Source organism: Ixodes scapularis, unplaced genomic scaffold (assembly GCF_016920785.2).
Source record: "Ixodes scapularis isolate PalLabHiFi unplaced genomic scaffold, ASM1692078v2 PGA_scaffold6__148_contigs__length_123643588, whole genome shotgun sequence".
NCBI lineage: Eukaryota > Metazoa > Arthropoda > Arachnida > Ixodida > Ixodidae > Ixodes > Ixodes scapularis.
The window spans coordinates 51,118,642-51,143,014 of NW_024609881.1; the positions used below are offsets into that span (position 1 = coordinate 51,118,642).

Sequence of the window (24,373 nt, forward strand, 5' to 3'; positions counted from 1 at the left end):
GTTCTTGGAGTCGTGGCACATCCAGAATACACCGGGGTACATTAACAGGTCCCTCGGGGCCTTACCATCTATTTACGTCCATGGCCTGCGTCACGTTCACAAAACATCACCTCGGTAGAAGAGGAAGGAGAGGTCGAAGCTCGCGCTGTCCCATTCCATTTTTAGTCACCCCTGAAGAAGGAGTGAAGTCGACCCCGAAACGTTGGGAACTGTTGTTTCTAAACTTTTGGTTTGAGTTTTCTTTTTTTCAAATTGTTCCCCAAACCAGACAGATTTCTGTCGAAGATGTTTACTTTCAAGTGTTTGGGATTGTTTTGTTTTGACTGTATTGCTTTTTTTTGCATTGTTTTATGTGTCCGGCGTTTGTGATGTTTTATTAGATCTGGCGCCTACGTAATGGGATCACAAACCCGGGCAAGCTTTTTGCCTGTGATTCGATCCCTAGAGCTTGTCTGAAGAATAAACACCTAAATTTAATTTAAGCAAATATTTTGTGCTCGTACAAAACTGAAATTTAACATAAAAAATTAAACACCTTTACATCCACTGTAATGCTAAATTGGAGCGCAGCTCTTAAGGAAGAGGAGGGGAGGGTTTGGAGCGGAGGGTATTCCTCTACTTCCCTTCCGTAGACTCCCTTCCTCCTCTCCCGCCAAATTTAGCGGAGAAATTTATGTCGCGGGACCTCAACACCGATTCAGTTTCCCCGCTAAATATAGCGGGGAAACTATGGCGTTCCATATGCAACGGGTGTGGTTACGCCGACGCCAAAGCCGCTCAACCTGGAAACGGGTGCCTAAAAGCTGCGCTCGAAAACAAGCCGCTCTACATGAAGTAAAATCTTTATCTTATTAATAACTATGTATGAGACGCCATTTGAATACACCTGGATGTGACGCGGATGGTACTCACGATGCAGATGCTTTAGCTCAATAGTCAAGTTTTAAGCTTTATTTAAGACGGTAACGGGCAAATTACCGTTACTGACAGATAGAGAATCGCGGGGTGTAGTGAGCCCCCGTGCATTGTTTCGTTGCTTCGCATTCACTAACATTTCGGCATCAGCCCATAAAAAACACCGACAATCGGATTAAAATATAAAAAGCGTTAACCATCACTCCGCCTTTCTTAAGTTCTCAGAATATCATCATAAACACCCTCTTCGTTTGGTGCCTTGCATTTACACGTAGAATTCTGAATGCAAGGTGTGATGAAGTCTTCCAGAAAAGGCATAATTCTAACAAAAAGCATCGGAAGATTTGTGACGTTGCATGGCCATTTGGTGTAGGTCACCAATCCGATCAATGTCCAGCGGCCACCGCCGTTCTTATACACTAATGGGCCACCGCTGTCTCCCTGTTAAGAAAAAAAGGTGGATATGTATTCAATCTTCAATCCGTGGTGAAAGAATGTTTCATTTGTTAAGGCTCAAGAGCTTGGTACATGTGAGGCGATCGAACTTGACCACTGTCTTCTTTCTAACAAAAGGCTGCTGATTCGTCTATATAAATGTAAAAGTCAGGGTCAAATGAACTACGAACCGCAGATCGAGTGACGTCCGGAGCCTGCAGACCTCCTTGGGAAACTTGGTGGTACTTCTCCGGCAAATTTATTAGTAACTTTTCTAGCCCAGCACTGCTTACCATGCTAGTGACCGCTTAGAAACAATTGAGAGCAAAACTGAGCATTGTCCTATGCATTGGAGAGTGATCTCACTGTGCGTTTCTTGTTTCAGTCAAGGAAGGAAATTTTAATGGCAACACAATGATGCGTTGGTTACACAGAAGCCGGAGTGCGTAGAGATCGTCAGGAAACTGCGCCCCGTATAAATTGAATTTTGATGGCATCAATCAAATTAACATTAATTTTTTATCAAGGAACCGCATTGTTCTTGAATCCAACCACCGAAGAGCGTAAGGCCAACGCGCTTTTGTGGTTAATCACAGACATAAAATCTGTCGTAAACCTGTCTCTTGTTTTAAATTATATCCATATTTCCCCTTTGAGGCAGCCGTTTTATCATTCGTTCACAACTCCGCTGTTCGTAATTCTTTTGACCATGAGTGTGCCCTAACTTTTAGTACCTTAAGAGCCAGCATTTCTACATAGCAACACAGTTGAGATGTCTGAAACACCTTAAGAAAAATATTTGTGTGGCAACCTGCGTTTAGGTTACAGGTCTTTAGGTTGTATAGGCAACTCAGGTGGAACTTGTAACAATTCCAAAACACAAACGGAAACACTTCTTGATATTCGGACCGTTTAAGAAGCAAAATATACAGGTTAACCAGCCCATTCCTGATCATCACTTCTAAAGTTCTGAGTCATTTGCCAATCGAGTCTACAACCACGAGAGGAAGCTAGTCGTAGTAATAAATATATTGAATTAAAGAAAAAGCTGAGAGGTTCTGGAGTATCTTTGAGCCTACCCATCTTATTTTGTTGCTTGGTTATAAATTTCCTATTGACTGCCGACAAGAAAAGACATATGTAAAAATTCCCGGATTGACTTTTATAAAGATGTTGATGACTCGTTAAGAGCACAAAGGAAAAAAAATGTGACTTTTTTGTGGATAAAAGTAACATTTTATATTTACAGTGCATTTTGATATAGCAGCATTACTCTCTTACCAGGGCCAAATATTAAGTTTATACACTTAGGCGCCCGCTTTGAGCCCTTGGCACCGGCATGCTTTTTTTTTTCAAATTATGGTGAGCTATGGACAATATATTTATTCAACATGTAAACACTATGGTATTCGATTCAGAAATTCCATTATGAAGGAAGGAGTGGGCGGGACATCTACAGGATGTTCATTTTTAAGATTTGGGTTAAACTGAAACGAGAGCGGTATTCACCATATATTTGTCAGACTGGACAGATATAAGATGAAGGAATAATCATCAGGCTAAGTTAATTACCTAACTAACACTCATTAATTACATTTTTTTAATTATTGGTTTGAAGGGCCATGTTTCAATGGCAGTGTTGACGGCAAGTACGATTAGAGGCCAGACCAGTTTGAGGAATTTTCTAGAAGTCTATTTGTTTCGATACATTAATCGATAAATTGGAGCTATATTCCGCACTATATAAATTGGCACGCAAAAAGCCGTACCATCAGTTGTATTTGAAAAGGTGACGTAGCGTTTAAGTAACGTTGCCATTCGTGTCGCCGGCGCACCCACTAGTGACACGTCGTCAAGTAAGTGACACATGATTGAGATGACGACGTCACTCTTCCAAGCGTCAATGTGAGCGAGAATTGGGACGCTCTTTATGAACGAATTTTAAATCGGACGAAAACATGCGAACATTACTTGGTTAATATCTCACAAATTATTACATTTTTGCAAATTTTCTAAATTAGTAAGACCTTCAATATATATTGGCGTCAATAAGGATTTTCTAATATGACCCTTCAAACCAAGAATTAAAAACTTCATTAGTTTCTTTTTAATTCAATAGTCATTAGACCGCAACGATTATCCCCATATCTAATGTCGGCCGAGCATGACGTATGCATGGTGAATACAGCACCCGCCGAACTCTCACCCAATATTTAAAAAATATATTTTGCAATTAATAAAATTAACTTGCATAGGGCCAGCCGGAACTTGGCGGATCAAGATCAGATCAGAGGGTGAAACAAGGAGACGCCAGGCTCTTTAAATCGGCCGGAAAAATCGGTTTCTTAACCTATCGCGCTACGACTTCGTGCAGCGTTGCCCACAGATGGTGCTTTTTTTTGTAAAATTTGCAAAGAGCGAACTTACCTGAGCAAAAAGTAAAGAAAGAAAAAGGCTTAGCTCCTATGGAAACGCAGCGACGCCACCGGTCTGCAAACAACACGGCGCCGTTTCGCACGGGAGACAAGAGATGGCGCAACAAACGCCGCCAACGTAAGGTCCCGGCGCCGAGAGCAGGCCTTTTTAGCAGGCGATCTTTTCGACTCAAAAGCGGCGCGCGTTCCGCAGGCGGCGACAGTCGCAGAAACAAAAAAGGCAGGCGCGGTAACAGCAAAGAACTGCAGTTCCTTGTCTGCAAAAGGGCCGGCTCTCGGCGTCGTCTGCTCGTTCGTTGGCGGCTGTTGGCGTCGCGACCGCTTGCGCCATCTCTTGTCTCCCGTGCGAAACGGCGCCGTGTTGTTTGCAGACCGGTGGCGTCGCTGCGTTTCCATAGGAGCTAAGCCTTTTTTCTTTCTTTAACTTTTCCTCAGGTAAGTTTGCTCTTCGCAAATTTTACAAAAATATGCACCATCTGTGGGCAACGCTGCAAAAAGTCGTAGCGCGATAGGTTAAGAAACCGAATTTTCCGGTCGATTTAAAAAGCCTGGAGTCTCCTTGTTTCACCCTGTAGTTACGCAGCAACTAGCTCAACTATAGTGCGTAAGTTAATAAAATCAAACATTCAGTGCAGTGATGACAGCGTCCATCGTTTCGCCGGAGGTGTCTGGCTGGTCATGTTAGCAAAAACAGAACTCTGACTAATGTTTTTTTTTAGCAAGATTATGCTGTCGGTGAGTGCTGGGATGAACGCGCAAATGCACAAGCATGGAAAATGGGCATGACTGAGGGACTAATGTGTTTGACAAGTGCGTTAGTTTAAAGAGCGTTTTGGCATAAATTGATAGTGTGCTTATACTCATCACTCTGTTCATGCTCTCACCACGCAGAATGATCCATAATCATGGCTGGCGCAGATGAAGTTCTTTGAAACTGACGACTCATTACGTAGTTTCGCGCAATCTTCATTCGAGATTAGCTGCGTTCGCGCTTGTTGGAGTATCTCAGGGTTTATATTACGGAACGGCGAGGTTGGTGCAGCGGAGTCGTCATAGTCATAATAGTCTTCGGAAGGTGATTCGTCTGAAGAAAAATATTACCATTTAAGCATCGGATAAAGAGCGGAGTCGAACGGCGTTTTAATACATTAATGTAATTTGTGCTATATAAACAACCAAATGCTTTTTCCGAATTGAAAGTCTTTCACTGCTCACTCCTTTGTGTCCACTTCTTCAGTATTGCTTTATTTTACAGAGTTGAGTACCCTGGTGAACCCGTTGATTTGAATGCGTACTCGTTTCAGTAACAGTAAATTATTCAAGGGTTCAAAGTATTATGTTGTGCCACACCACATAATATTGACCTTTATGGGCAGAAATATTATTACACGATCATAAAAAAAACGATATAGCTCTACTGCACGACAATAGACAAAATAAACAGGGATTATTTCTTATTTTAATGTTGATTGCTCTTAAATGCAAAGTAAGTCTATGGTCACTAGCAGTGTAAAAACGCCACGCGTAACTCGATATACACCCCTCTACTGTTCATCAAACCTAACTGCCTCACTCAGCACGCAATAGAAGCAATGAATTCGTTTGTCCTGAATTTGAGATATCTGAATTCCTGAAATTGAGATACCAGCGCATGCCCGGGTTCGCGCTGGTATCTCAATTTCGGGAATTGTTATGGAGTGTACACGCCGCGATTTAAGCCGATAGTTTAAGTGTCCGATGAAGAGCGCCGAGATCGTAGACGCCACATGTTTTATGTGCAACACAATGGCCCAGTATTTGTGATACATTTGCTTGATACTCAGCTGGCGAGTTCTCTTGAAGTAAGAGTTACACACTTATTCTATGTTGTCAATGAAGTTGGGATGTTTAAACGTGAACCGCTAGAAATTACATTCGGAGATATTTAGGATTCTTTCTCATAGAGTGCGAAACGTAGACTCCGGTTAAATAAATAAACTTTGAAGTGATATAAAGACAACAAAGCAAGCAAACATATAAAACTCAGTTAAATTTTGAGTTTTCCCTTTTGTGTTTTCTTTTATTCTCGACTTCAAATGTATTTGTTTTTGCGGCAGTCTTGAATTTTGCACGTGATAAATATCTAGCATCAGCTCGCCTGTGCTTTTACTGGTTTAGTTACGGTTGGGTTTTAGAACACCGTTCTCTAAGCATTCAAGGCGCATGGCAATTACAACCTTGCTTTCCGATTAGAACAGTTCAGTTTTATCCCTAACTTGTAGGGGGATCGGTGGAGCTTGAAGCATCTGGATCTAAAGCGCAAACCGGCTTGGAGCACCTGGATGTAAAGCGCACGCTGCGGAACCCGGAGACACTCGTTTCAATCCCCACCCACCATGCAGTCGTCTATCACTACTGTGTGATGGACGTTTAAGGCCACAGGTTAGCTGTTGTACTGCACTGGCTTAACTTCTTTTCTACAGCTGATACACGTACCGGACGCCATTTTAGATTAACTAACTTCCGGCTGTGTAAGCATACATACATTATTCGTGCCTACCATGCGGTTTGATTATAATAATTTCATATCACGGTGGAATTTAATGAATTAGGCTTAAGGCAAAAACTGCCAACATAGAGCAAGGAGTAACAGCTAAGGATAGAAAAACTAATGCTGCATTTGTGTGGGAGGACAATTTCCGATTAAAGAATATTTACAGCGCTTAACGTCAACATAGACTTCGGTTGCTCTATAGACGCACGTCACTATGGCGTAAAGATGTCAAATTTTAAGGAAACTTTCGTACATCGGTATACCGTACCTTTATCGTCTTCCTGCGAGCCAAGTGCGGAATCAGATATTGCTTGCACCTGTGCGTCTTGTATAATTTCGGTAGGCCCAGATATAAACTGATCATTATACTCCAAAGCTGCCAGAGTACAAAAAAGAATCAGTGTCAGTGGTTGGTTAACACAGGAGGCTTGCACAGAACTTGTCCGGTGTAAAAACCTATGCACTGTAAATTATTGTTCATGGAGGACGGTGCAGCCCATATGGTTAGAGACCGATAATAGTAAACAGCGTAAATAAACAAAAGGGTACAAAAAAGGACACAGATGCGTGAAAGGAAGAAGCATCAGCACAAACAGAGGGCGGAGATCTTTCTGACTAGCCACCGCAGTCACCCGTAGCATATTCCTCGACACAAATTAGTTCAATACTTCGACGAGTTCGAACTCCCTGTATAAAATTGCCAATGGTTTATGCTTATTCACCAGTCTTGTTAGTGTAGCTGGATGTGATTCGCTTCATGAGTCTTTCTAGTCGCTTTTTGATCTTGCTTTGCCAAAATGTCTGTCACCAAACTGGAGTCAACGTCCACATCGATCACATTGCGGACCAAAATTTCATAATTTTAAAGCCCTTGAAGTCACGGAGTGCTCCCTAGCTCGTATAGCCTTGTGCTCTGTGGGAAAGCAATGTTTTAAAATAATAAATGATGTTAGCCCTGCGGTTTGCTGACTTGGCGATCACAATAAGAAGCGTTGAATAATGACCTTGTCTTTTCACGTTCTTAGGGTCCACGTAGATTTAATTATATGGGGTGTTTTAAAGCGTAATTCTGGCGTAAACAAATTCGTGTAAATAGACCAATAAACTGTGTTCAATGAAACTTTCGCAAGGTGTCTTTATATAGCGCATTCATTATACTTACATTGTATAAATGTTGCTTTTATTTATTGAGATGTAAGCCTCAAATGTTTTTTTTCTTAATCACAGGAAGGAAAACTGTAAACACAAGCAGGCCTACGCTGCTCTTCACAGATGTCAAAACCTAGAGCAAAAACGTGAAAGCTTCTCCTAGATAAACACCCGAAAGCGCGAAAGCGGGTGCAGCAGATCTTGGCATTTGTTTTAGCCTCCGTTAGATGGTAAATCACACATGTTTTTATCTTTTTGATTCCTGTACATTGGGATAGGCAAAACGGTTTAGCCTTAAATATTTTATTGAAGAAGTCCAATGTGAACTTTTATTATCACAAATGCATCACCTGAAGACACCTTTGTGAATAGGCTCAGTGAACCTGGTTTATTGAAATATTTATACTGATTGTTTACGCCAAAATCAAGCTCAGAAACACACGGTAGAATGCGGTTGCAAGGAGATTTGTTTCGTTCCTTTTTCAGCAGCAGCAAGGGAAACAAAGGGAAAACACAGATCTCCAAACACAGCTACGTGACATGTGCTCGACTGAAATACTTCGCCTGGTCCTAGTATTGAACCAGGGACCTCTCCATCTCCAGAGGAGCGCTCTACCAACTGAGCTAACCAGGAATTAAACTTCCGTATAACAAACGGGTTTTAAAAGCTGCCGCCAGTCTAATACTAACATAGGTGAACGGCCCGCACTTTAAGGTTTTGATCATGATGCAACTAATCCAAAAAATCAATCAAGTTGGAAAAGTATAAAGGTCATAATAATCCGTGGAGAGGGAGATCAAGGGGAACAAAGGACAAACACAAATTTCGAAACAGCTAGGTGACTGGTGCGCGACCGAAATATCCGCCTGCTCCTGGTATCAAAACAGGGACCTCTACATTTCCAGTGGTGTGCTCTACCAACTGAGTTGACCATGAATTGTTAGATGTAAATAAATCAGACTGATTTTAAAAACTTCCACCAGTCTAACACCAACAAGGGTGAACGGCCTACATATTAAGGTTATGATAATAATGCAATTAATGCAAAGGTGCATGGGAGCTGGACAAGAATATCGATAATAATAATCATAATAATCCCGAGAGAAGGAGGATAACGGAGGAAAAGGACAACAACAAATCTTCAAACGTGGCTAGGTGACTGGTGCGTGACTAAAAATTTTACCTGGGTACAGGTATTGAACCAGGTACCTCTCCATTTTCATTGGAGCGCTCTACCAACTGGGCTAACCAGGATATGGACGTCAGTAGAGCAAACTTGTTTTAACAGCTGCCACCCGTCTAACACCAACAAGGGTGAATGGCCTACATTTTAAGTTTATTATAATAACGCAATCAATGCAAAGGTGAAAGCGAGCTGGACAATAATACCGATAATAATTTTCGTTAGAAAAGGGAAACAAGGAACGAAAAGATAAGCACAAATATCCAAATACAGCTAGGTGACTGGTGCATGACTAAAAAACTACGCCTGGTCCTGGTCTCTAACCATTGACTTCTCCATTCCCAGTGTAGCGCTTTACCAACTGAGCTATCCAAGTTTTTTTTTTTTTTTTTTTTTTACCTCAGGGGGGCGATCGCGGTTTAGCAACTGCCACTGGGTTAGAAGTTAGAACCAACAAGAGCGAACGGCCTGCATTTTGAGGTTGTGATGATAATTCAATTAATGCGAAGGTGCAAGCGAGATTGAGAAAAATAACGGTAATATTATTCCTTCGAGAAGGAGAAGAAGGAGGTCAAAGCACAAGAAAAAATCTGCAAACTCACTAGGTGAAAGGCCCGCTTCTGAAAAAATCCGCCTGGTCGTGGTATCGAAGCAGCGACCTCTCCATTTTCAGTGGAGCGCTCTATCAATTGAGCTAACCAGGAGTGAGACGTCAGTAGATAAAACTGGTTTTAACAGCTGCCACCAGGCTGGCTCTTCATTGATGCGTGGACAAGGTGGATTTTCTTAATCGCGTACCAGTCACCTAGCTGTGTTTGGAGAGTTGTGTTTGTCCCTTGTTCCACTTGTTCTTCTCTTTCACGGAATAATACTATCGTTATTCTTGTACAGATCGCTTGCGCTTTTGCAATAATTGCAATATTATCATAACCTTAAAATGCAGGCCGTTCGCCCTCTTTAGTGTTAAACTGGTGGCAGCTGATAAAACCCATTGGGTCTACTAACGTCAAACTCTTGGTTAGCTCAGTGAGTACATCGCTCCACGGAAAATGGAGAGGTCCCTGGTTCAATACCAGAACCAGGCAGGATTTTTCTGTCGCGCACCAGTCACCTATCAATGTTTTGAAATGACTGTTTTTCTTTTGTCCCCTTTGTCCCCCTATCCTCCTTTCTCCAGTGACTATAATATTGTTATTCTTGTCCAGTTTGCTTGCACCTTTGCATAAATTGCATTATTTAGCTTTCAGGTATCAGAAATTTCTCTGGAACTGAGGTGCACGCCAATCTAGAGCTGCTTGAATGTATATACGCTATATTCGCGAGAGTTTGGTCAGACTGGTGCAGAATTATTCTATGGCAAGTTCCACTTATTTATGTGAATGTTATGTTGTCAATGCGCATCCGCAAGAAAATTAAAGTTATTTTATCTCGCTGTCCTTTCTTTTATAAAAAGCGCCGTTTTGTTTCAGTGATGTACTAGCACTTCATAAAGTTTTACGCTTTTTATGTTAAGAGCATCAACCGAAAGCAAACACTTTGCCTTTGCTTATTGGATACACTGTACTTCTACGTCTTAATGATAATATTGAAGGAATATTTTAAATTTTTAACTTAAAAAGCGCCCCAATTTTCATGGTATATTCTTTCCGTTTTGTTTTGAAAATTGACGCGTGCAAATAATTTTTATCTTTTCCTTAAATGAAGATTTTGAGAACATTATCATCACAGTTTATGCTCTTTAGAGCAGTCGCCCGTGCAAACATTATAGAGACATTATATGAGGGCGACAAGAACAATATGCTTGTTTGTGATAATCGTAGTATGAAAATAAGTTATTTCTTGTTTAGGTAAGGGTTTAGCAACTGGTTCAGAAGCCTGCACAAACTTAAGAATTTATTATACATTGGAGGCTTCAAAATTTAAAATAGATTACTGTCAAGGATTTTTTAGCCTGCTGTTTTGATGTTCCTGAAGCCATTTATGCATTAAAACAGTGTGTTTGCAATGTACACCTATTTTTTAGGTATAGTCATATTGATTCTTATTGGTAGTACAGCTGACCTTACCAATTGTAAAGCAATATCATAATTTCCACATGCCAGAACAAACTACGAATTGCAGATTTTTGCGTCACTTGTCCCAACTACAATCAACGAACTTTTTGAAATGTTTACATAAACTTTTATTCAAATAACCGGATAAGACAACTAACTGTGAATGAGCACTACATTAGAAAAAAAAAATCCTTGAATTTGTGAACTTTCCAAATTTTGTAAATGGTAGCATTTTTATGGGCATAAGTTTAATTTTATTATGTCTAAATTTCGGCGACACAACTCTCGTTAGTTTATAGGGCTCAGTTAAGCAACGCTGTGTAGCTCTTTTAATCTATTTTCTGAAATACCATGTATTCAACAAAAAATAAATATGTTCACTTGTATCCTCGTTTATTGTTTGAGATATCTAATTCTCAGCTTCAAATAATTTAATTATGCTAAGGCAAACTGACGCGGCATATACAGTTAAAACCGGCTAAAACCAGACTGCAGCTGTTTTTCCTTACAGTCCCTGGTGTTTTGAATGTAATGAGTCGTTCTTACGCTCTTTGTATCCCCATCCCGCCATATACATCGGATGGTCACAATCTGGTTCGTCGTTCTTGTCCGGGAGACAAACTGGTTTAATATTCTGCGAGCAATTCACCCTGTTTTTCAGTTTTATAATGGCAATGTCATACTGCAAAGAAAAAGAACAAAACAAGTTGTATATTTCAGAACCAATCGAGTACATGTATGAAATGTTTATCAATGGGACCCCGAATCCAAATGTTGTCCTGTCGTGGGTCCGTGTATTACCCGCTAAAATTAACGGGGAAATTGACGTCCCTTGATTAAACGCCACGAAACCTGTGGCTAAATTTAGTCCAGTTTTGCCAATTTAGAGGCTTCCCCACTTAATTTAAGCTGTTTTTTTTCTGTCATTTAGATAGGTAAATGCCCGTTTCGCGGCCGGTGAGATTTTTATGTTTTTAAGTTTGACGTACAAAAGGAATTAGGGCGCAAACAAGCTGGTGAAGGTTTATCATTTTAGACAAAACCCCGAGACTAAGGGGGGGGGGGGGGGGGAAGGACTACATACAAGAAGTTCATCTTCTCCTTTTTTCCTTCCTTTTCAATTCATTTAATTTTATTTTATTCACCTCAAAGGCGTCCGATGGACGCATTACACGAGAGGAGATTCACAGCAAATGATAAAGGTTAACCCCCCGCCCCCCCCCCCCCCCAAAAAAAAAAAAACAGAATAGGGAAACACGGAAAAGTGAAGCGTCATCGCAGATGCACCCAATGTCGTCGAAGAAAGCGAAATAAAGAATGAACAAAGCACAAACAAACCACAAAAGCTATAATACAAAAACATAATCAAGGTGAGTAATTATATAATTATATAATCAGTGTTGTCCGGAACGGCGTTCCAAGGAACGGCGTTCCTGGAAAGCGTTCCTTTTAAGAGGAACGAAGGAACGCCGCCGTTCCATTTTGCATCGCTGGAACTGGAACGGGAACGCGTTACATTTTTACTGGAACGGAAAGAAGGAACGGCGTTCCTTTTTTTTTTTCGTCCAGTGGGGTTATTTTAATTTGATTTCTCAGAAGAAAATTCTGAAAGAATAAAAACAATATTTTTACGAAGAGCAGGGTCTCGTTAACGTTTTGCTTAGTTATCTTCGGGTTCGTCTTGTGTGGTCCCCGCTTGGTAACAGTTGGGTGCAGGAGAGCTAGGGGATATCGATTCTATTTTCAGTGTCCACGAGACTGCGCTACAAGAAGCAAAACTTTTAGTCGAAGGAAAAGACACAGAAAGAGGGACGTTTCAAACTCAGCTAATTTCTTTGCTTCCACGAATCCTCACACACCCAGAAATCTAAGGCCGACTACTGCTATCACTGAACTTCCACAAAGAGAACAACAGATACATCAAAAGTACAAATAACTAGGCATCGAACATACTCCTGTATCCCGAGCAGTGGACACTTAAAAGTTACACAAAAATTTACCTTTATTAATTATCTGCCTGTCGCCACCTTCAAACTAAACAAAGAATCCAGCCTTTATGAAAAGGACTTGTAGTTTTCAATACTGACCTTCCAAAAGCCCTGCCCTCTTCACTCGCTCGTCTTGCGGACAACATTGAGGATCAACGGTTGTTAAGTTCGAACAAGGGACTTTGTTATATTGAAACGTGTGAGGTTGTTGCAAAACGCTCGTGCAATGTATAGGGTGACAGTACATTTGGCTCGTCTGAGTCCCCCACCACAAACATAAATATAGGTAAAAGCTTAGATTTTTAAAGGTGTATATCAACAAATCAAACCCTGCTTCCGCCTGTTTTCTTCTCCTAGTGCTCTTCCATCACGGCCTTCAAATTCTTGTTTCCATTTGACGGAATAGATTAAAAAAATAAAAATAAAATATTTTCTAGATATGAGTAAGTATGGTAATCAGCAAAATACAAGTGTAACGTATATGTAACGATACGTTCCATTTTTTTAACTGTAACGGGAACGAGTTCCTTCTTCACGTATGGAACTTGTAACGGGAACGCGTTCCAAAAATCAGGAGGAACGAGGAACGAGCTTCCGTTCCTATTTTTGAGGAGCGTGTACAACACTGTATATAATATACACTGATCTCTAAATGAAATGGGATTGGCGGCAGTAACAATATGATCTGGTAATGCATTATAGTCTGTGATACAAAGTAATAAGGAGGAGAAAAGGAAAGTGTAAGTGCGACTTAAGAATGGTTCTAGTTTCCGACAATGATCTAGTCGGCGATGTAAAACTGCCAAAATGGCAATAAACTGATTTAAAAGGCGAATCGCTCTAATAGAAACTCTGAAAAAAACAAAGCCGAGTTATTTTACGTCTTAGTTCAAGAGGAGAGAGATTATTCCTAGTTTTCAAGGCCGAGGCACTAGTTTCCCGTTTTCGTTTCGGTTTCCCTATAAAACCACGATATTCTGTCCAATAAATTTCAACTGTGTTTGGGACGTTGTGGTGTAGTGTCCTTTGACCCCCCCCCCCCCCCCCCCCCCCCCGGGTCTCGGGGTTTCGTCTAAAATATGTTAACGTTTTTCTTCTGGCGGTCTGAATTGCTCTTGGTTGTACATTTATGAATCATAAAGACCTTAATTTATGTGTGCAAGCTAGAGTTATTGGGATGTTGTTTTAGCTTATAGGTAGTTTGATTGTTGCCAGGGGGGGGGGGGTATTGCATACGATGCAATTGAGTTATTACGGTGACACGCCTCGAAACATGTTTTCGATAGTTTGTGCCTTATGTATGCATTTGTTTTACAAGTCTGCTGATCAAATGAACTCAGAAAATGATGTACAAAAATTAAGAAAAAAGAGAAACATGGGGGAGATATGATTGTGTCCGCCTAGAGCGGAGTAGGTTGGTTTTACATTCTTCTAAAGCTTTCCAGCTGAACCTAGAGGGAAAAAGGAAGGAGCTGAGAAAAAGAGACACACTGCTGGACTATCAACCAATTACTGAAAATAGTTTTTTCCATTGACACTCATAAATTAAATTGTTGCGTTCCCAGGGGTAATTTCTTTTTTGAAATGATCCCCGGTGAATAGCATTTACATGCTCCAGACGTTTTGCTCACATGGGGCACTCACTCCATATACTGCTCTTCTTTAGCAAATACCGCAATTGAGACGGCACTGACAGTCTTCCTGTTGCAACGATGATGACGGTTGAGAAATCAGGAGCACATTGGCATACTCGAAAATGCGCCAGAAGATGGCCAGCTGGCGCTAGTGCACCCACACGCTGCTCCCTTGTGTGGTCTTTAGTACAACCTATGCATCATTTCCCATTGACAACAGAATAATGTAAAGAACACATTTTTCGCGCAGGGAGTAAGGTGTTCTTTGCGCGGTGCCGTAGGTGATCTTCTGATTTTTGTCAGTCCTACAATTAATTCTACGGGCATATGATATATGCCTTGTTGGGGGCTGAGAAGACGACATCTACGCCTTGACGGCCAGCGATAATTTTAGGCGGTACGTTATTTCGTGGTTATATCGCATCACCATGAGATGTTTTGGGGGCTTCTCTTTTGTTAGTTGTGCATTTTTTTCAGGTTTCTACCGAACCTTCTTGTAGAGAAGGTTCGGTACACCGGTATTAGTAGTGTGCACGTGTACCCAGAGTGCTGAAATCTACAGAGCTATTTTTGTAAGCTGCACCCGGCCATTTGGGGGGCAGCTTTTTTTATCCTTTCCTTCACTTTTTCCTCTACGTTGAAGTGAAAACGTTCAGAAGACCGGTTTATGGAAACTCCAACAGCCGTTATACATTACATATACCCTAAAAGATTATGCTTTTTCTTAAACCTGTTAATCTCGTCACTGAAATTTTGAGCTGCTACAATATATTGCACTAAAAACCAGAACTATGGAGGTGTTCGTCGAAAAGCAAAGGAGACATTACCCTGGTAATACCGGTTAACATGCGGTAACAATCGTGATGCTTAAAATATGAGGCTGTCCTATTGAAAATTTGTTTTTTGGGCGCATCAGGATTTCTGAAATGTTTTGAATTATCATTTAGAATTTTTTTGGTTGTTGTACATATCTGTCAATTTTTTTTTTAAAAATGGCCTGACATACCCGTCATTGTTTTTTTAGAGGCTTGTTGGTTTCTCCGAATTCAATCCGTGATATCAGAGCATCCATCACAATTGTTTTAGCGGGTGTGCAGGAGAGATCACGTGTTCCTTCATGATATATCACTCATGGATGCCACTTGACCCTTCTGCATCTTTCGTTCGCAACGCGTCAGGGATATTGAGGTCACGTTCCGCCGTTGTTCTCTTGTCACGACCTTGGCTATTGTGGCCCTAGGGCTGTTTGTGTGTTCTATCTACGTCTTTTACGTGGAGAGCAAGAGGCGCCCATGGGCGCCAACTCTTTCCTCACGAGGGAGAGAGTGTGCGTAAAAAAATGGAAGCAGTGCTTTTTTTTATGTTTGAAGATAAGCTGCTTTTGGTGAGTCAAAATTCAGCCTTCCTCAGAAGCTAGACCCTTGGGTGTTTTCTTGCCTTGAAACACACATACACCTTGAAAACAAAGTACATGTGTGTTTTTGGATGTTGTGGACGACCTTGGGAGACGTGTTTAAACGCGTGGTAGGAAATACATTTTGATAGATGAGTTTGACACGCTTGTATGTCACCTTTCTTCTGCTTCTTCCAAGATATCTTCAAGTTCCTTTCCCAACCTGATGGGATTAAGCATGAGGATTAATACGCACCAGCTTGCCTCCACCTTTACCATTTTTTTTTCTCGTCGTAACTGTGAAACCATGAAATTTACATCGTGCTGGGCATGGAGCAATCTTAAATTTAAAACAAGAAATGAATCACACGAGACAAATACAGCAATTTACTTCCGCCACTAAACTTAGTGGTGTAATTGAGAAATACATAGGTTTTCCACTCCCTGAACGACTTCTAAACTAATTGAAACAACCGCTCCTCAAATACCATATTCCATTTATTATATACATTTGCCGATACTATTCGCTGTCAATTTAGTCTTTAGTTATTCGTGAAGCTGTAACATTTTCGTAGATGTAATGAAGTAGCCTCTTTCATTATTTACGGGATAATTTTGTTTACTACATCAACCTCAAATAAAGCATTTGTAAATTTTTTTTGTACCCTGCATACTTTTTAGTCGTCGATTTCTTTCTATTCTGTAACGCTGCTAGTCTTCAATGAGTGGTGCCAATCTACATTTTCGTGCATATTAAATTATGAGGCGGTAAATCCAACAAAACTGGCCAGCCCCCCCCCCCCCCCTCCCTCTCCCCCGAACTTAAAAAAAAAAATCTATATTTTAACGATATACTCGCTTTGAAATTCTAAGTACGTTGGCACTTATGACGCATTTTTGAATCCACGCAAAGCTAAATTGTTCATTTTTTAACTTCATTTCACTCAAATATTTTTAAGCGTAGTAATATTAGACAAACTCCTTGAGGCAGAATTATTAAGATTTTAGGAAATATATATAAAAACAAACAGATTAGCATCTTGGTAGTTGAAAAATTGAAATACAGTTACAGTCAGCATAGCGCGAGGCCTAACAATTGTGTGATCACTGATAAAGAAGCAACGTAAACATCTCTTCTTAGAATAATGTTTCTTTTTTTGGTGAAAGCGCCTGAGATGTATGAATAAGGCATTTAAACTTTAGTACAGTATGTTGTATATATATTTCCTTTTTATGTCAAGCAAAATGGACTTCTCAAGCCGCAAATCAGAACGTATTTGCAATGACTTACCTCTCCCCCGCTTTCATTGAAGGCAGGGTGAATGCAAATGGTGTCAATTGTCTCCTCCAGTGCATTATCTTTGTTTTTACTCGAATAGCTTCCAAGCCAAATTTTTAAAACATTCAAAGATAGTTCGCTGCGATAAAGTAAGACGTTATATCACAAATCTCCCACGTACTATCTAGAGTAAGTGGGGATTTGAGCATCAGCATGAAAAAATTTCTGTAGATGCATGTTTTGAATTCTTCTTAAGAAACGCTATTTAATAGCAAAAGTTTTCAATTTTCTCACCGAGTGTCTTGCCGAACATTTGCGGTTTACTTTTTATTCAGTTTGATTTTTATTATTCACATTCAACATGATGTTACTAAGGAAGTTGTATTAAAATATTAACATACTTTGAGAGCAGTTCGTGCGAAGAATGGTGGTAATCAGATGCTCAAAAAATTACATCCCTTTCTAAAAAAAATTTTTCACTGAACAATGGTACTGTTGGGTTACATATTGTCGAGCACAAAATGTCTTATATGGTTGGTACTAATTGCTTGCTGTTTCACACTCGTAAAACGGCAGAATAAAAGGCGAGTGCAAGCAGAACACCAAAGCAGCGCTCGCCTTCTGACTGATCGGACAAAAGTGTCAGCCGAACGTTCTTGCTCAAGTAGATCCAAGTTACTTCCGTGAGTCGCATAACGTGAGGGAACAAAAAGCGACGGCAACGATGCGCTTTACTCCTAGCACGTGATAAACGAGTGAAAATCTGCTGATTTTCACCGTTCCTGCCAAGCACATGTGTTTGACTTTTATTTTGTTACACTTCCTCACGCTTTCCGCATAGAGCCATTGCGAAGAAGCAGCAGTGCGGTGCCACTCTGAAAGTTTTCTTTCCGGCATGCCTCGTTTCTGAGGTTACGGTGCCGGACACGCCGCGGCCCCAGAAAGGGCGGAGCAGCAGTAGCATCTACTTCGTCTCCACAACATATATTGCGGTCCCACTGCCTTTACCACAATATTATGATTTATTTCAAAGCGTTAGGTGTTTGCAGTTCAATCAAGTAAAGACTTGGAAGTTTGAAATATATTTAATCAGCATAATACCTGTCGAAAAATCAACAAACTCAATGGCCCTGTAAGAACACTAAACCCCACTATGCAGCAGAAGCACGGCTTTCCCTCCGCCCAGCGTAACACACAAATAACGCCAACTGCGGAAAGGCTCTCTCGCTCCATCCTCCCCCCCCCCTTTTCCTCCTCACCCACTTGTAGGCTGTTGCTGTTCCCGAAAAACCCACATGGTCTTAGAAAGAGCGTTCTTCGCCTCCATCCCTTCCTGCTGCATCCACGGAGGTGACGCTTTCCCTCCCCCCCCCCCCCCCCCGAACATTTCCGGCAGGCGTCTTTGCAAAACACGTACGTTTCCGCCCTATGACGACACTCTTCCTTGCCTCCCCACTGCCGCCTCCCCGGTTCGCTACTCAAAATCCAGTGCAAATCTTATACAGTACACATGCAGAGAGGCGCGTAGCCAGGGGCCTGATGAGGTGTCAGAACACTCCCCCGAAATTTTACTTTATCATATATATATATATATATACATATAATATATTATTTTTTGTTGTGTGTGTGATAGCACCCCCGAAAATATTTTCTGGCTACGCCACTGCATGCAGAAGTCAAATACCATTCAACATGCTGATCCACAACCCTTATGCTTCATCTGTGAATCGCAGCACACATCGTGTGATCGTTTGCAATTGTTTTTTTTTTTTGTAAATCACGCAATTTTTTGCAAGTCACTAATATTTAAAGGAAGGTGTTTAAAGCTTTTTATGCTGTTATATTGAGACGTTCAAATGTAATAAAATTATTATCTCTTACAGTACACAATGGGCAGATGTAAGGAGGTATTGTGGTTCAATCAGTGCTCCTCCGCAGACGTGTCTGTCTAAGTCCGTAATCTCAACTTGCCAGGGCCAAGCTCCGGGAATCGCATCCGTGCCGTTTAAAATTCGTTCGCTTATCACAGAGTCTGAATGGTCTGGTTGTTTTTCTGGAAGTCCGCAGTTTTCTAAAAAATACCAATAAATTAAAAAAAAATATCATATTGTTTTACTATACCTGGTCTCTTAAGGAAAATAAAACCTTGTTTCTCGACCCAAATGAAAAAAAACAAAAACTTTGTGGCGTAAAGAACTGAAACTCCGTCGGAATATAGGGCTAGCGGAGGGGATAAGATGCGACATTCTGAAAACATGTCGTTACTTGAATAAAAATATAAATGACAAAAATTATACGTACCTTGGAGGCGACATTTGTAAGCCTAATGTTCCCCAAACAAAAATATGATATTGAGGGCGCGTGCTTTGTAACGTTAGTTTAAGTGAAACAAATATGTTAGCAAACAAGAAATACTGTTTATTTCTTGATGACAGCAAGGATATTTTTATTAAATAACTGCCAATGGCGCCCACAATGTCTTTTCTTATAGCCTACGTGGATGCTGGATTGACTGACTTATGGCTACGTAAAGCCATCTTATGCCCCTACATTTCGACGGAGAAACAAACGTTTTCGTACTTCCTGGACACCCCTCTGCCTCGGTAATGGCGGAATTGGTGGCCCTTCGGGACTGTCTGTCCGCTATTTTTCCTCCTATTTTTACCCCTCGGCCTCCTCGTGTCTTCTTATGCCGACTCGATGCAGGCTATCTACGCCCTACGCAGTGTTGACCGCTATTTCAATGTGAAGACGGACTTTCATCGGTTTGTGGCCGAGTGCCCCCGGCCCGGTCCGAGTCTGCCGGATTCGTCCTTGTAGTGTTACCCTCATGCCGCGGTAGACGCTGCCTGTCATCTTCAAACGGTACTTTACACGCTTCATCTGCTTAAGATTCCGGCCACGGAAAGTCTGGCCAACCGCTTGGAGACTGTGCGGCGTACCACATGCGCTTTTATTCCTCCGTGTGGTTCTAACCTCCCTGGCTCTCATACCCGCCAAGAGGAGGTTTCGTGCCGAAGAGTTCGTGCGAATTCGTCTATCACATCGGCTGTCTTCGCCAGACGAGGTCATGCCACGTCATCCACCTGCTGTCTCTGTCGTCCCGCCCCAGTCCGGGAGGTGGAACTTAAGCACCTTCTTTGGACTTGCCGTGCCTTCAAGCGACCCGTCGGCGCAATATTAGTTGGGTGGGCCTCCGTCCTTCCCGGCCGCCAGACATCCAACGTTGGACACATGTCCCGCATCACCATTTCCTACTGTACTTACACGAAAGGGAAGGCAGCATTACCTTTGACTTTATCCCGCATAGCAGGCCGACGTAAAAAAAAAAAAAGAATGTCATGGGCGCGCACAATGCCACATATATTTGGTTTGACGAATATTAGGCCACATAGAAATTCCGTTTTTATTTTTATCCTTTGGCACAGGTAACGCCCTGCTCTCCAATATTCGGGTCCTATCTACACCTCTAGAGTTACATTCCAGTGGAGTTGGATGTGTTTTCTTTAAGTAAACAACTTAGATAATAATATTTCGAAGTAAGTTTTATGGTATTATATAAAAGCTGCAAAAAGGGCCTATATAACTTGATCCTGAAGCTATACTTACGATTCATTGATGAACAAAAATCAAATAAATAAATTCTCACTTTTATGATTATACAATATTATTATGTTTGATTTAATGAACAAAAGTGGCGCAAAATAAAGTTTTGAACCAAGTTTTATTTTCTGAACTAAAAGCTGGGAGTAGAGGCCCTAAATCGGGTGAGATTCATAATCATAATCATTGCAGCTTTATTCTGAAGCTTACAATATAAAGCTTTAACTGGTGGCTACGTACCGTGTATTTGAAAGATAGTGAAAACCAGGGACCCACAATGTCTTACCTGGTTGCAAGCATTAGAAAACGTTTTCAAATCCAGCCCAAAAATAAATAATTATTAATAGGGTATTATAAAATTTTCCGTAATTCGAACGCTTGATTATTTCGCTTGTCATTTTCTGCATTCTCTCAACAGACTGCTTTTTCAGTAGAACATTTCGCCAATTCTAGGACAAGATGCTTGCGAGTTGTCCCGTCTACCTGTTATAAATTTGGTTTAGAATGACGAAAGTAGTTTCGTTCTGCTATTAATACAGATATGGTCAATAAGGTATATAATTTATTTAATGCAATTATGAATGTATAAATCAAGCGGCATAAGTGACAAGTAGCTCACTTCTAAATTTTGCAGTGACATCAAGCACCCTGTTGATGCAAACGAAAGAACTTGCGGAGTTTAAAGCTATTGAGCTGTGCAAAGGAATATCCACTCAAATGTCATCTGTGAGTTTACTTCCTGAAAACGCGGTAACAGAAAATCACGGCGAGCAATAGAATGATCCATGGGAATAACAAAGCACAGAATAAGATTATATTATAAATATATCGCTATCACGCACGCATGCTCTCGCTGTGGAAACATCATACAGGACAATATCTGTGTGCTTGTAGCTTCAGGTTCAATCAAGTGAGATACTGAAATTCCCCATGCTTTTTTCAACAAATAAAAAAAAAACTTGTTAACGTACCTGCTCTTTTTTATATTAATGTGAAGACGTATCACACTTTTGTCTAAAAATTGTTGGGAAAATTATTGAATAAATTTCTGGTTGAAGTGCGATAAATGTGTGTAGTGTCTTGCACTGCGTTGCTGCGGAACAGTCGATCCAAAAGCCTCAACGTATTACCGAGAGTGAAGCTTGTTTTTCACGTTGCGCACACCACGAACTTTCTACCGACTGGTTTGGGGAACACCGTGAAAGGCAGTCTTTCGAACCAGTGGCGGATTCAAGGGGGGGGGGGGGGGGGGGGGGGGGGAGGCGACGGGGGCGGCTGCGCCTCCCCAAACAAAGTCGACCCCCCCTCCCTCCCCCGTTCTCGGAGGGCAATTTGACATGGGTGGACCTCCCTTGCACAAGAAAAAATGGGAGAATAGTATCCTTAAAAATTTTCCGCCCCCCCCCCCCCCCCCAAAAAAAAAAAAAAAAAAAAAAAAATCGGAGTTCTGGATTTGCTTTGTCTCGAACCGGTTCTTTTCACCGTTCAGGCCCGACTGGAACCACATGGACGGTTCAAGACGTTGAGAAAATGCTTCTCAAATTACTTGTTGTCAGCACGTACGCTTGTATCCGCTCGCTTTTGCTCAGTTTTGTTGTTGATGCTTGGGTTGCCTCCTTGGCGTTCCGTTTGCGCCGCAGGCGAACTTTCCTCTCATTGTCCGTTTTGTGAGACGTCTTCTCCTGCTTGGCGTCCCGCTTGCATTGCAGCCAATGTTATCTAGGTTTGTTCGCCACACGAGACGTCTTTTTGTGCCTGGCGTCTTGATCAGCTTGCAGCCGATGCTTCCGTTCCTAATCCATTTCACTGGTCGTGTTTCCACTTGCCTCTTTACTCAAACCCTTCTCAAGCTACTGCGCAGTACCATCGACACGTGGCTAATGCTGCGCCTCGGCACCTGTACGCTTACACTCGATATTTTCTTCGTTTGACTTCTGCTTGCCCTTCGTGCCGGCAAGATTGCCTACCATCTGGCCCCTCTACTCCTCTCTCGCGTAGTACAGGGGTTGCTGTCGCAAGTTAGCTTTGGTGATTCAAATCCACAGCCGCTCACGATTGTAAACAACGAAGTCAATGTCGACTTTGTTGGTTACTAACCGAAGAACAGACACGGGAGTGCGAAAGCTTGTTATAAAGTATTAATAAATAACAAGTGAAATATCTTAGGTTTACATCTCAGTTGCCGCTCGGACGACTTAAAAGCCTGTTCACACATACTCCACAGTACTGAGATAGTGCTGCATTGATGATGCATTTTCTTAAAATAAACACTACATCAGCGCAGTTTCCAGTGTTTATTTAGCGCTGCGGGTTAAGCGTGAACCGACCTTCGAAAGCGCTTTTGTCGAAATTTGAATGCTCATATTTATAAAGGTTGGTTGATCAAATAAATTCTGCTTGATATCTATATGCAAGAAAACCTTGTCAAAATACTTTTTTTTTTATGAAAGAACTTCTAAGTTTGATGCTCTCAAGAGCAGCTTCTACGGCCAAATCCAAACAGAAAAACGTATAATAACCATTATTTGGACGGTATTGTATCAAATCCGAAATTAAAAACTTTAATTGAATCCGAACCGGAAAAAAAAAGAAAACCTTATGTAGTGGTAACCAATTTATTCAAAAAAATTTCAACATAATGAAATGTAATTCGCGACTGTTTTTGAGGATGGTGAGGGTTTGTGAATTTTAAATTCCAGGGCTAAAGTCAGTGGCGCAGTTTTTCCTAAGCAAATGGCAGTAAAATCAGCTCAAAATATTGACAAAAATAAATGCATGCCATCTCTATATTTCCTAAAACTTAGCGTCGGCCAGAAACAAAGAAGGACACCGGATTAATAATTTTAGGATTACTGTAACCCAACAACTATCTTGTTTGGTTTGAGACTGCAATCCATGCTGGAAGTCAACAGAATATATTTCAACCAGTTTCGCAAGCTTTGTATGTTGTTTATCTTCATAAACTCATAAAACTCTTACCCTACCCCCCGGGCCAAAAACGCGCTCGACAAAAAATATGTGCAACGCATGTGAGATACATACCCGTTGAGAGGGGATGTTGAGCTGCGGAGAGACTTTTTATGAACAGAATTATCAGAATCACTTTGTCTCCTTCCATTTTGTTCACTTTCTAGAAAATTGCACCACCCGAAGCTTGCTTCCTCAAGTTTCTATGAACTGTACCTGAATATGAAGAGGTTTTCGCCTTTGGCAATAAATACCGTGCGGCCATTCCCCCCTCATATTGTATGAGTCAAAAGAGAAACAAGGAAGCAACAACATTATAAAAAGAAATTGCAGCGGTCATTTCTTAACAGAATACAGCATTTAAAGAAACGCACTGTTTAAATGTAGAGGATATAAGGTTGGGATAGGCACTGAAAGGTCGTGTGTAACTCGATTATTTATTGTTATAGCGGAACCTTTGAAACATGATACGATCACGGGAATACGGATTGCGGTTTTGAAACATTATTTTGTAAAAGGAGCGATCGCGCTTCTGTAAAACGAGCGCTCGTGCCCGCGTTCCAGGCTTTGAGACGCACCTTCGGTCTCAGAGCCAGGAAAGTGGGCTGGCTCACGCTCTCAACTGAGGGGTAAGCGGAGTACTCGTAGATAGTGAACTATTTTTGGTACAAGTATGATTCAATGAGCGTAATCCAGAGCAGCGTGTGTAACACAACACAATTCGGCAGAGACACTTAAGAACGCTTCCGTGTGGGAATGCGAAAGCATTATGGTCCTGCTGGGAAAATGTTTTTATACACTCAT

The 24,373-nt window shown here is 41.3% G+C and overlaps 1 protein-coding gene across 1 annotated transcript; it reads right to left on the bottom strand.

Annotated features, from left to right (window-relative positions):
* Positions 1-1,128: 1,128 nt before the first annotated feature.
* On the bottom strand, positions 1,129-23,720 carry LOC8041947 (chymotrypsinogen A-like). Its single transcript, XM_040214386.2, has 7 exons — positions 23,645-23,720; positions 18,881-19,070; positions 17,012-17,138; positions 11,252-11,387; positions 6,587-6,694; positions 4,670-4,869; positions 1,129-1,356 (listed from the first exon to the last, which is right to left on the bottom strand). Exons 1-7 carry the CDS (start codon positions 23,718-23,720, stop codon positions 1,129-1,131), a joined length of 1,065 nt encoding a protein of 354 aa, XP_040070320.2.
* Between the last annotated feature and the right edge of the window lie 653 nt (positions 23,721-24,373).